This window comes from Ruditapes philippinarum, unplaced genomic scaffold (assembly GCF_026571515.1).
Source record: "Ruditapes philippinarum isolate M1 unplaced genomic scaffold, ASM2657151v2 ctg4479_1_1_1_1, whole genome shotgun sequence".
Taxonomy (NCBI): domain Eukaryota; kingdom Metazoa; phylum Mollusca; class Bivalvia; order Venerida; family Veneridae; genus Ruditapes; species Ruditapes philippinarum.
Window position 1 is genome coordinate 30,807 of NW_026855941.1, and position 14,892 is coordinate 45,698.

Sequence of the window (14,892 nt, forward strand, 5' to 3'; positions counted from 1 at the left end):
AGTTACAATGCCCAGATCTCAGAAAAAAACCCAAATGCTTTCAACAATCATTACACTGATATTAAAAAAGGGTTGTGCCTATTGGGTCGGTGGGGGATTGGTTATACATTACTTTGTAAAAGTTGAATTATCAGTTTTTTACAAATAATGAACATAAGATGGATGTTTGTGTGATTAAACAAATTTGCATTCGGGCGTATATTTCTGCGCCTCCGCGGTGCTCGTGTATATTAAAAATCTTAATGTTGCATAATTCTACAACATCACGCATTTTGATCCTCGCTTATGCCAAACTTGTATCATAAACTTGTGGTGGTATTTTCTGTTTGGAACTAACTGCTTTGTAAATATGACTGATTTTAGTTATCAATATACTAAAATTTAATTGCCAAAAGTATACAGCCTGGTATAACAGGTCCATGGGATTTTGTACATACAAATGTCAAGCATGATTGTTGTTAGCTGTTCGTATCTTCACGCTTCGTACATGTTTTTCAATTAGCTGATTGTCTGATTTGGAAATTAATTAATATATTTAATAACGTAAGAATCCATTCTGATCCTGTGCAGCTTATTAGTCTACAATGATACTTGGTACTGATGGTAAAACAGGATATATATTATATAGAGAATAACATGCTACTGTCTTTTGATATCAATTTTATCAGGCGAGGCTGATATGGGCTAGAAAGGGCGAGGCTTGCAGAGCCCTTTCTGCACATATCAGCCGAGCCTGATAAAATTGATATCAAAAGACAGTAGCATGTTTTTCTATTTATCATGCAACACATAATAACTGTCAAAATAACAAAATAATCTACTTTTAAATAGCGAATTTTGTTAAAAAGAGGAATTTTTGATCAAAGAAATAATTCTTGAAAACAAATTCCACCGCCCCTGACAGTTAGAATTTGTAATTGGCGGCCATTTTTTCTTTCGACTCGGATAAAAGATACAACAGAATGTAGGCCTAATACGATAAAATTCTTACCTTTAATTTAAACATCGATCCAAAAATCCGCTTAGAATCACACAAACTAAACTTTACTGCAATTTTTGTCTTGAATTGTCAAATTCAAAAGTTCACGATAATTTCAATCAAAGAAAAGTCAAATCGGCAATCAAACACAAGCTACACAAACATGCGTCTTATTTTCTAAACGAAACAATTTGTTCACTTATTAAATAATAATCCGGCGAAATAAAGTAAACATTTACAAGTTCTCAAAGAAAATCGTCAGTCTGTGTGTTATATGATTACATGTATAGTATGACGTGAACATCGATGATGTCATTTGCAATATAGATTATGACGTCACTATATTTAGTTGGTGCTAAAATTATTCGCTATCTAATTTATTCGTAATTGAAATCCAAATAATAAATAAATAAATTTCGCATATTGATTCAAGACTTGTAAGGGTATGAGATTACATTGTAGAATTCACATGCTGATGAAAATGCTCGAATATAAGCAATTGAAAAAAAGTCCGTTAAAATGGGCGGGGCTAATTTTTGATATCAGGCTACTGACCTGATATCAAAAATAATTATCAGGCAAGTGTTATCGGGCAGTTACCATAGCAGTTGCATGATAAATAAAGATATTTGTTGAATTAAGTTTTGTTGGACAATCAGCAACCTTAATTGGCTAATGGCTTTTATTGTATATTTTTATATCTAGTTTATAATTTTACTCCATATTAGATTTTAAGACATTAACCTTTTGTATTATTTTCAAATTACAGTTTCTGTCTTTATGTCTTAGTTTTTTTAGTGGTGGAAACAAGCAAGACATACTTTCTTTTTTATTTTTTTTATTCTATATTTGATTCTCAGCTGGCATAACAGATTTTAGTGTTACATTTTTTGCATATATTTCTGTTCTTTGTCTTTTACTAAAGAAGTTTCTTTTCAGTATTTTATGTTTTTTTGTTCAGTTCTGTCTTTAAACAATGCATTTTGGAGAGAAGAATCTCTTCACTTTCTCTCTTGTTTAAGGTGAAATTAACCTTGTCTGTACTTTCCAATAATGCACTTTATATGCTGCTAACAAGCGAGCGTCCCGCATTGCGTATGACGCGCAGCCAACGTTTTTGACATGCAGAGAGGGTAATGGTGTGAACTAGCTCTTTTTCCCCAGTGTAGATCAAATCTTACTTTTACTGAATCCTTTTATATTTGTAAATGAAACTCTTTGAGTAGTTTAATCTGCCTATGGGTCTGGAAGATGTTTAATGCAAATGTTTGACAACTTATGAACATACTGTTACAGCTGTATTTTTACTATAGATTTTGGAAGTAGTCTCAAGCAGGGTCTTTCAAATAGAATGGTCTGGAGTCGGACCAATTTTACGAAAAAAGATGTCTCAATTAAATCACGTGATTAGGTTATCTGCCGATCGTCATCTGGCATAGTTCATCACCATTCAAAAATCAAATTATAAGATAATGTTTTGATAAATCTATCAAAAAATACTGAAAGCTAATCCTGGCTACATTACATTAATAAATTTTACTTTAAAAGGTAACAGTTTAATAGATTTGCAATGAAATTAGAAATTTCGTTTCCGGTGTCAAGGTAAAACAAATACTGCTCATATTTGAAAATAGGCCCAAGTTGTATAATTTATGAATTGTTCAATAGGAAAATAGAAATTGATTTTACAGAAAAATGTTATTTAATCGTATCATAATAGTTCCCGAAGTTATTTACAAATATTTGATGTTTAATTATGTGCATTTTCAAAATGAGTCCGTTTATCGGCAAATATCTGAACAAGCCAACTATGTTTGTCAACAGATATAGCGGAAATATTTATCATTTTTTCACAAGTTTAAATTTTTTTAAAGAACATCATGTCGTTAGAATTTTCATTTTTGCTCTTGTATTTGATATTCACCCTTTTCTTGAACACTAACCTAATTTGCGTATTGCAAACTATTCCGAGTTCTGCCAAGACATGTTTATTTGTAGCGAGAAGTGCGTTTCCGGACCATTCTTTTTGAAAGACCCTGTCTCAAGCTATATTATCAGAATTTTATCCATAAAACTGCACAAATGTTATATCACATTATCAGATTATCTTACATAATAATGCATATTATTGTCTTTTGATAAATGTTTATGTAATGATTTCTTTCAAGTAAATTTTTTGAAACCAAATAATTGTCATTCAAAAACGCAATGAAATTTGCCGAGTAGATTTAATGTGCTTGATTTTATTTGCAGCTTTTCTAATAAATGTATTATTTCAAAGTACTGTAATTAAACAAAAATGAATAACTTATATGCATGAACAGTAATAGAAGGCAACGTATGATTATTGTGAATATTTAACAGTACCTCTCAAACCGAGAAACTTGCGTGCAACAGCAAGAGGTCCAAATAAGATTAAAATAACATGGGACGCCCCTGAAGATTTCAAACAAATTATGAAGTACACACTCTACTACAATGACTCACGAAAACATACACATGGACAGGTGAAAATACTTCCACCGGCCACGAAATACATTCTGACGGAGCTCGTACCTGACACAATATATCATATACAACTTGCTGCATGGAGCGTCAGTGGTCTTGGAGCGCGTACTATTCTTGTGCAAGCCAAAACACCAGAAATTAGTAAGAATTGTCTATGTTTTGCTTTTATGTTACTATCATATTATGCATAAGACTTTCTACATAGAGTTTAGGTTTCTTTTTCCTTTTTAAAGATTTGTTTTAAAAACGTTTTAACAATATGTTCAATAATCAAAGGTAATATCAATGTATATAATTTCTTCTGATAAATTAATTCAAATGAATTTGAATACATCATTTTACTTTCTAAGAATATTTAAGAAACTGATCAGACGGAAACTCTATTAAGAGAATGACAAAAAGTATAAGTAGATGTTTGAAAACGTTGTTATGTGATAAAGCTCTTTCCTGATACAGACTGCATTCTTTATTCTTATATTTATCTTCTACAATCAAATCAATTTAACGAGGAGTATGTGCGTAAAAGTCTGATGTGGAAATGTAACTGTAGTAACAAAAAGAATAGATGATGACTAGATGGTTCATTTATACACATTAGGCCGATTGATGTTATTGCATTAAATATATAAATAAATTTCACTTTAATCACTTTTATCTAAACAATAAAATAGAGAAAAACAGAATCCCTAAAGAGAGTCCAACACAACTTTTCAACAAAATTGAAAATATTGCAGACTCGATCGAGCCTGTTTATGGACGGTACTGGAAAGTGCAAGTTACCCTCTACGCCCTCTAGCACCGGCTTAAGCAGAATTTAACATTTAACACAAAAATGGTGACATTTTGAATTAAGAAACATCCGCAGATGTGTTCATACAGCGGTTATCATGGAACCTTCAATGTGACACAGTAGTGCCATTCCATGAAAAGCGGCGTATGGTCCCCAATTAAAAGAATGCTTTTAAAAGAATAAGTTTTATGTATTATATACAATGTATTATAAATTTTAGTTTATGAGAACAATAATATATTTAAATATTTTTTATTCAAATGGTTTCATTGTGTTTGAACTCGGTTCTACATGTATATAGACCAATTTGGAATCAACTGCCTAGTTTTGCTTTTTTCTTGAATATTGTTTTGTGATTCAAACAATCGTTAATTATCAATCACTTACTAATCAATCATAATTGTCATCAATATATTTATATATACATATATTTTAGCCAGAATGGGATTTTAAATTTCATAGAAATATTCTGTGTGAGCAGTGTCACATGATATTTTTTTTATATTTGAACATTTTGGTTTAGTTTTAGACTTCTTTTACTAACACATATGTACTCATAATTCCATGGCTTGGACAAAATAACTTGAAGCAGAAAAAGCAAACTCATGTCAATTTAGGTTAAGTCAAGGTTACAATCACAAAGTGTCCTTGGCTAATTTGGGACACATTTCTAAGGAAACGTTTTTTTACTTTATGAAAAATAAACATGTGCTGTTTATATGGTTATAATGATAATATACATTAGTCTTTTTCTAGGATGAAGGTAAAATGAATGTTGAACTTCAGAATCTGTTATGAAAGTCAATTGTTGAACTTGATAACCTTAGGTGAAGTTCAAATGTTGTACTTGACAACCTGATTTGAAGGTCAAATGTTGAACTTGACAACCTGAGTTGAAGGTCAAATGTTGAACTTGACAACCTGAGTTGAAGGTCAAATGTTGAACTTGACAATCTGAGTTGAAGGTCAAATGTTGAACTTTACAATCTGACGTGAAGGTCAAATGTAGATCTTGACAACTCTTAAATGTCACTTTTCATATCTATGAAAATGGATTCAACAAGATTTACAGATTTACAAATGTACATTTTAGCACTTTTAAAAGAATATGATGTACTTAAAAAGAAATAGCCAGGTTGTATTTGGAATAAATTTGGGTAAAAACTTTCATGTTTTACCAAGTAAGCGTTCTGTCTTAAAAACAACTCTTCTTGAAAGAGATCCAAATTCACATTGTATTTTAGCATTTATTATCATTTCACTCATTCATTTTCATTTTTATTGTATATCTATTAATATTGTATTATTTACTTTGAATGACTTTCCATATTTAGTCACTTTTAATCACTTAAAACTAGTCAAAAATTGAATGTTATTTATCCTTGTTTTTTTATGTTTTGCATATTTTATTTTTTCTCATTTTCTTCAGTTTCATTATAACTATTGTTTCAACGCAGCAAAATTCAACACTTCTATTTATGTGAACCTTTTTTAAAGGTATCGTAAGATTTTTGACAGAAATCAGAATAGCCTTTTAATCATCTTAAATGAAAGTAAAGAAACTGCTTTATATGGGCGACTTTATGATCTTAGAGCCAGATTGACCAAGCTGGATATATGGACAGAATATAAGATCTGGGTACAGGCTTTCACCGCAGCAGGTGACAGCCCACATTCCTTTCCTATATACGTGAAACCCACGAGTCGGGCAGGTACACTGAGCAGATGCTGATGCCACATAATGTACCATTTTCTCCTAACCCGTTAAGATACTAACAAAAAACTGTATTGCAGCTTCATATTAAATTCAGCTTGTGAATGTTTTACTCAAATATTTACAGTAAACTTAAATTGGAATGGTCGCAAGCATTTTATAACTGGAATTTAGTCTTGAAAATGCAGTTTCGTCATAGAAATTTTAGCTGCACTTATTCGAACTAAAAAAATATTAACGTAGAAATTTGCTAACCTTCTAACCTTGACCTTTTATCCTAAATGATCCCCTTTGGAACATGAAATAATAATAATGATAATATAAGAAAACAACAAGTAATAGAGTCATTGTCATCACCATTAGTCATCAATATATTATTATCACTGTTGTTAATGAAGTGTATGGTGATATTTTTACCCAACCTTATAAATATTGCTATAATTAATGTTGTACATTTATACAAAATCTTCATTGGGCTTTAGAATCAAATCTGAAAAAAGGCAAAAAAGTTTTTAAAAATGTCTGACCTCTTTTCCATGTTCAATATCTTTATTTTTGCTATGTAGACTAGTTGCCTAGCAACAAGTTATAAAAGTTTTTTTTAATTGAAATCACAAAGTGATTCCAGCATCTCAAAACGTCACCACTTTGATGTTAGATATTGCATTCTGCCGTTTTTTGCATATTGTAAAGATAAAAATATCAAATAAAGATGATGTCTTGTGGTGTTGTGGTCTGTACCTTAAAATCAATGTTACTTAACAAGTCCAGAATAGGCTTAATATTTTACAATTTGATGTTTACATCAACCATACAACAGTTACATACCTTGTTTGTAAAACAAGTACCCTGACAAAAACACTGTACTCCACTCTCAACTGTCACACTGTGATTAACTACTGTGTTGTAATGTTAAATTGGTCATATTAATGCAAGATGTTAATTAGAAGTAAAATGGCAGTTGTAGACCAGCAATTACAATGCTTTTTCGGGCGTGTCAAAACCGACAATTGTAGCGCTAAGAAATACCAAAATACAACATCAACAGCCGAACAATCCACAATGTCATACAACCAGTACAAAGTACAAACCCTATACCTACCTCAACATACTACCATTTATACGGGAGTGGAACCCTATATTGATCTCAAAATTGAGCATAGGTAAAAAAATATGTGTGAATTTCCGCTGTCCAGATGTGCAGTATATCTCGATATGTGAATGACAATAGATCAATCACAGGGTAAGGTTTCAACATTTTAAACATTTATATAAAATTAAATGATTTTTTAAGAAATTCTAAATGTGATTCTACCCTTCTTGCTTTCCTCTATCTTTACCTATTTTTGTTTGGATTTTTATAAGGTCTTCATTGAGACATTCTATCCGTCGTGGGATCAGGTGATATAGAAAAGCATCTACAAAACTACGGATTACTTTCATTTAGTAATTGGAAAGTCAATTTAAAGGAACAATTAAAGTTCCGTATTTTTGACTGAAATCACATTATTCCGTAAGTTAAGAAATTATATATCACTTCCTCAACAGACTAAATAACTATCTGGTGCTAGCAATATAAATAAATACTAAAAATGTAAAAAAAAAATACCGAGTATTTGAAAAAATTGTCACAGAGTAAATACTAATGGTATGCTAAATTATTTTCCATTGGGTAAACGTAACTTGGACAAGATTAAGCAGTTGATATATGTAAAGATATTGTTACATATAATTCTTCCCTAAATTATTTTAATTCGTATATTACTTCACTTCCAGATTCCGTAAGTGTATTAAATAGACTTTCACTCACAGGCACAAGTATTTTCTTATTGATTGTCATGCAGTGAACTGCAAGTAAACTTCTTCATTAAATTTGTTCTCAAAAATAATATTATACTCGAGATCATTTCTAGTAAACAACGCAAAATCAAATAAATATGACAATGGTAAATGAGGAACGGTGAACATAATTTCGGCAGCAAACTATTTTTATTGTAACATAATCATTAGTGTTTATATAATCAACACCGGTAAGATATACTTTTATTTGTAGTAATTTATAGTAACACGGGAAGCCGAATAAAAGTAACGTGTAATTCTAGTCGATATTCTGTTTCCGTTTTAGTTTGATTTTTTGTAAGTGGTATTCACATAATATTTCACAAAACAAAGGTACTCTATGACGACAATGATCCATGCCAACTACTAATACATGTTTACTGTAGTAAGGAGTGGAATAATTTAAAATAATTTCAATGAAACAAATGACAAGCATTTTTTACTTCCTCAAACCTCATTTTAACCGTTATTAACATAAGTGACAATAAAGAAGCTCCCATATGTGTACATTTGAAAAAGTCACTTACTTACAAACATAGCTGTAACCATGCTTTTATTAATATACTAAATGTCTTTTATCTTTTTATGGTTATCCAAGGTCGACTTTGGACAATGTGTCTATATCAAAAATTAGTTTTTATTACAGAGTGATACACAGAATAATAATACATTTATTGTTTTATGGAAATGATACGTTATTATGTAAATGATTTCTATATCATGCCAATGGAAACTGTTATCAAACTGTAAGGGTATTAAACGACAAAAGCACTATTTCCACTAACTTCTCTTTTTGATGTAGCACATCTTGATGTTGATGGAAAAAAACTTTTTGAATCAATGGTTTTACCAATATTGACATATGGATGTGAAATCTGGGGTTTTCATAATAGACCAGACATAGAGCGCGTTTATCAAACAATATTTAGGAGTTCGTAATATTGTCGTTTATGGAGAATTTGGTAATTTTCAACAATCAGTCATTCGTAATATCAGAATAATAAAAGTTTGGTCTAGATTTAGGAAAACACCAGGTACACTTATGTATGAAATAATGTATTTAAAACACCAGAATGATTGGTTTGACAATGCCTGGACATACACCTATGGATCTCTTCAGCACATATGATGCTGATGTGGAATTTTGACAGGCAATTCCTTTATTTTGAGACCAACCTCAATAAATGTTTCAATAAGGGTTTGTTTTAACGTTAAGCATTGTTTGGTGGTAAGATTGTTTGAAAACTCTGTGTTTGGAGTCCGTTTAGCGACACTTTCTTTATACGCATTGCATATTTTGGGCACACCAGAACCCACGGCGGAAAGAATATCTCGATGAAGACTGCATAAAGATCCAAACCATAATGAGTAATATAGAGAAAAGCCAGGAGAATAGATTGAATTTCAAATAAATGTTTAAAATGTTGAAAACTTACCCTGTGATTGACCAATTTTCTCCTTCACATATTGAGTTATGTGCACATCTGGAGCATAGTTTTTACCGATGCTCAATTTTGAGATCCATATTGGGTATCATCCCCGTGATTTACAACAACTCAACTGAAGTTGAACACGGCGGCTTCTTCCGCAATTCTAGACCATGTGACCACAAGCAATTAAAATGCAAGCTCTGATTGGACGAGACAAAACGAAAGAGCTAATCAACAGTAAGGAAAGTCCGTTGAAAATATTGATAACAGTACAATTTAACAAACTTTTAAGACCCACCACGTCGCATTAAATAAATGACTAAAAGACCCATCACGTTTAAAAAAAAGTTAAATAATAAAAAGTTAAGAATATGATAACTTTACCTGTATATGTATGATAATGACATTATAAATGTTGATATATTGTTACTGTTAAATTACAGACAATGGATCCTCAGTTATGCTTGCCAGTTTAGAATTTAATTTTACATTTATCCTGCTAAAATTGTTATCTGAAATGGTGACTAGCATATATGTAGAAACATATGTGAGGATATAAACAAAACTATAAAATTAAGGCATTTTGATTTGGAAAACAACAGCAACAAAACACAATCAAAAAAATTTTGATGTTCATATAAATATAACATAAAACATTTACAACTTTTTATTAAAAAATTACATCTTGAAAGAATGAAGGCATATGTAATCTAAATGTTTAATCTTTCAATAATAACAGGTATAAGAGATACATCTTAAATTAAAATCAAACTTTACAATATATTTATATGAACATCAACATTTTTTTATTACTAAGTGTTAGGCTTGTAACAAATGCCATGTGCTCCGTTAAATTGCGTTATATGAAGATTATTTTAGAATATCTTTGCTCTCTACATATCTAGAAAGTCTGAATTGAGGAACCATCAAGTTTTAAAGAAAGATTTTCATGATATAGAGTTGTTATTTTAAATGAAATATTTGTGTGACTAACATTCACAATTCTTTTGCTGTCAAATGTCCACCCAATAACTAATTCTGAGCTATTCAAATTCATGAGAGGCTCCACTGTTTTTCAGTGTATTTTTCCTTGTTTCAGAAAATAAAGAGAAAGAGGGAATATATTTGACAATAAACTAAATTTTAATATATGAAGAGATGAATTGTTTTTGTTTGAATATACTTGACAATGAACCAAATTTTATTATACGAAGAGATGAAATGTTTTTGTTTGAATATACTGACAATGAACCAAATTTTAATATATGAAGAGATGAATTGTTTTTGTTTGAATATACTTGACAATGAACCAAATTTTAATATATGAAGAGATGAATTGTTTTTGTTTGAATATACTTGACAATGAACCAAATTTTATTATATGAAAAGATGAATTGTTATTGTTTGAATATACAAGTTTGACAATGAACCAAATTTTAATAATTTTAATATATGAAGAGATGAATTGTTATTGTTTGAATATACTTGACAATGAACCAAATTTTATTATATGAAGGGATGAATTGTTAATTTGTGTACTTTATTTATAAATGCAATAGAAAAAGTAAACCCAAGTGGAAGAAAAATGTTTTAATTTTTTTCCATATCGTTTTGCCATTATTTGATCAGATTACCATATTTCGTAAAAATTTAGGTTGAAATCCCAATTCTTTATTAACAGTTCCAAACAAGCCTAAACGCGTACTAGTGCTAGCTGTCAACTCTACGACTATTTATGTTGACTGGCAACCTCCAAAGGATCACAATGGAATGATTCGAGGTTATTACATCTATTATAATCAGGTAGTTGACTATGAGCCAATACCAGGCAATGAGAAAGTCCTAGACGTTGACGACGAAAATAAAAAAGAAGCTGTAATAACCGGTTTACTGCCAGACACTCGGTACCAGGTGACAGTCGCAGGATATACAAGACGTGGTGTTGGTATTAAAAGTCGCCCACAAATAATTCGTACAATGGGACCAGGTAAACATAAAGATTGTTAAATGCTATAGTGCTATGAATGACGATATATATAAATCTAAAACAAATCTGTATAGTAATTTTAATATTCATCTCGTCAAATCTTATATTTTAGAAAAAAATATCTACTATTTAAACACATTTTATTATTACGAGAACAGAATAAGACATTCCCTTAAAATTTAAACAACTGATTGTTAGTAGTTTAGCAATGACCTCATACACGCACCACTTTCCAAAAATATATTTCAATCCATAAAATGTTCAAGAGTTTTAATTAATTCAGTAACCAAAGATTAACTAGATCTGTTTGTGATATTAAAAAAAATAATGCTATTCAGACATAAATATAAATTCTTACTTCATGTAAGGTTTAATTTATAGTAATGTGTGTTGGCCATTATGTATGAATCAATTACATTACATGTCAAATTTATGTTTTCCATATGTTACTTTGACTATAAAACAAATAAGTGTAAAATCTTAAATAAGTCATGAAAATTATTTCCTATTTCTATCTTTATTGAATTAAAGGAAAATATGTGTTTCTCAAATTTTTATGTAGCGATTTTAGTTTGTTCCTTTAATTATAGATAATGCAGTAAGTTCATATTAATTCAAAATATATTTCCTATGTTTATTTGTATTAATTGTGAATTTATACCGGTAGGAAAAAATAGAAGAGATATATGTAAAAATATAATTGTGTTCATTTCTTTCAGTGCCCTCGGCACCACGAAAACTGAGGGCCCAACATGTCTGGAATGCAACTGCCAAGATATCCTGGTGGAAACCTGAATTTCCAAATGGAGTCATCAAGGGTTATAAATTGTACTGGGGACCTAAAGGACATGTGTATGAACATATTATTTTAGAAGAAACCGTTCATGCATGGTATTCCCCGCCACTAGGTAAAGTAGTAGTGAGCCTATTCAAAACTGTAAAAGTATCATATTGACACTTCATGTCCCATGTATTAAAATATAATGCACTTGAAGATAGCGTACTTATAGTTTTGATTTTGACTGTTTTCTTTCCTGGGAACTTTGGCATAATTTCAACGTTTTGTAATTGAATGTTGGTATTTTTGTCATTCGAAAAAAATGTGTTTGATGTATGAAGTTTTATGCATTCCTTAGATTTAAACTGAAGGCAATTTAAACCTAATTTCAAAAGATTGGAATCATTAAAAAATGGATAAGATATGAGTACTGTGTTCTCATTTTGACTTCAATCTGACAGGGAACACAAAACTAGACTGTACCTACGTATTGAAAATACATTTTGCTCATGTCTATTTCAACAAAAATTTCTTTTAAATCATTTTAAACAGAGTGCCTGATAAGTTCCATGGGTTTTATCAGCAATGATATTAGCCAAGAATCCCTTTTGTGATATGTCTTGATTGTGGAGTTTTCTGGGCCACTGCCAATGAAATGTAAATGAGTTTTTTCTATTCTTGGTCTGCTATGATACATATAATATTTAAAGTTTCTGAGACAAGCATGAAATACCAGTTATTATTCAATAAATATCAAGATCGCAAAAGGGAGAGGGGTTAAGTGTAGAATGAATATTACAGAAATGACCAACTCAATTTGCTATAATGAAAATTAAATGAAGAATTAAAAGGGGTAAAACGCTTTTTAATCAGATATGTATCGTTAAGGTGAGTCATAGAAATGGTATTTGATTAGGTATATCAGTCTTGTTGAATTATGTTCTCTTTTAAACACTTATCACCCTTAGAAACAGTATTTGTCAACTATCAGTATAATTGCCATCGGATTTTATTCAAAATTCTTCTGTGAAATATGCAGAATTTAAAAGATTTTTGTCATGTATAAACTATACAATGAACGATACAATTCATGTTATTAAAATTTATTATTATTTTTAGATCGTGGTGCTCTGTATCAGTTCCGTGTTTATTCGAGGAATGAGATTGACTATGGAGAGCGGGCGGTGACTGAACTTGTTATCCCTGATTAAGGTAAAGTATCTTTCTACATCGTAAAATGTAAAGAATGCTACATCATTTTATCAAGATGCTAAAAGATTTACATTGTTTTCACTCATTTGTTTATTCGTCCCATTTTTCAAAGAAAAACTGAATTAAAATAAATAAGATTTGAATTTTCTTCCTTTCAAGCAATACTCCAATCATGTTCGTGTGTTAAATAATATCCCTTTGTAAGCAATTTGCGTTATCTCCATTTTTAAGCATTTTTGTATATATAAAAATGTGATAAAGTTGATAAAATAGAGAAAAACGGAATCCCTTAAGAACGCTTAAAGCTAAAGCTACCGTTCAAGTTTCAAGAATCTTATTTTCATAAATTGACTGTAAAAGAATGTGTACAATTTTTGTTTGATTTTCTATACATTTTAATTCCGAATATAATTTCAAATACTTATTTCATACAAGTTATTATAAATGTATATAATTCTTTGCAAAAGATTGTAAATTAAATGATGTTTTGACTGCAGCCCCACGTGACAATGATAATGTTTTATTGACCCTTAACCTGCTAAACTGAACTATCTTTGTCCTGGTTTGAATTTGGAAATTGGTATATTTTGTTTCAGTCTCAATATAAAGGGAACACAAATATAAAATGAAATTCCTCGAAATTTTGTTTTTACCAAAGATAAACTGAAAATCAATAGTAAAAAATAAGGCTTGTAAGACCTATCTCGATAAGTTATCGTCTCTTGAAAAAGAGACAAAACAAAATCAAGTCTAAAGACAGATAACTCAAACACGAGGTCGAAGACAACAATTATTCACTTACACTCTCTCAGACCATGCACACATTTAAATAGATTATATTAAACAGTTTTTACATCCTGCTCTGTATCTATTTGTTTCACTAGCATACGCCTTTCAGGAGTTTCAATATCAACACAAAAACTGATGCATCAACAGTATATAGCACTGTCAGGCAGCAAGACTGACCAGGCTCTTTACTAGGTGCAAAGTTTTATCACTTTTGGTTCAAGTCAGGGAAGGGTTAATATATCAATTTTAAAGCAACAATAGCAACAGCAATGTAATGTTTATTAGGATATAATCATTATTTACTACTGTTTGTATAATTGTTTCGTTAATGTGCCCCCACTTAAGGGGGTATTTAGATTAACCCTGTTCGTCCTTCCATCCGTCTTTCAATCCGTCCGTTCTCTTTTGTGTCGCACGTAGCTCAAAAAGTATTTGACCTAAAGTCATGAAACTTTACAGGATTATTAGTCAGCCTGTATATTTGTACATTTGGGTGTTGGCTTGAGGATTAATTCAGTATTTGTAGAGTTATATATTGCCATTGACTTAGTGAAATTTACAATTTTCAACTTGTGTCGCACGAAGAACAAAATGTAATTGACCTAGAGTCATGAATGGTGCTCAGCATGTTATGTTGTGCACCGGGGGTTTTGCTTGTTGATTTATTATGTTTTGTCAGAGTTGTGGCCCTTGACTTATTAAATATTTGCAATTTCCGACTGTCGCGTGTAGCTCAAACAATTTTGACTTAGGATCATGAAACTTTACAAGAATTTATGTTGCTCATGATATGAAGTTGTACAAATTACAATTTATGTTTCGCTTGAGTATTAACTTTGTTTTGTCAGAGTTATGGCCCCTGACTA

General features: G+C 30.6%; 1 protein-coding gene across 2 annotated transcripts in view; it reads left to right on the plus strand.

Moving 5' to 3' along the window:
- LOC132744908 (uncharacterized) overlaps positions 1-14,892 on the plus strand; it is a 55,920-nt gene that overhangs the window by 23,518 nt on the left and 17,510 nt on the right. For both annotated transcript variants that reach the window (XM_060733700.1, XM_060733699.1), the window contains exons 11-14: positions 3,344-3,628; positions 10,942-11,247; positions 11,967-12,155; positions 13,145-13,237. In XM_060733700.1, coding sequence (XP_060589683.1) covers positions 3,344-3,628; positions 10,942-11,247; positions 11,967-12,155; positions 13,145-13,236 — 872 coding nt within the window. In that variant the 3' untranslated portion in view covers position 13,237. The remainder of the gene's footprint in view (positions 1-3,343; positions 3,629-10,941; positions 11,248-11,966; positions 12,156-13,144; positions 13,238-14,892) is intronic.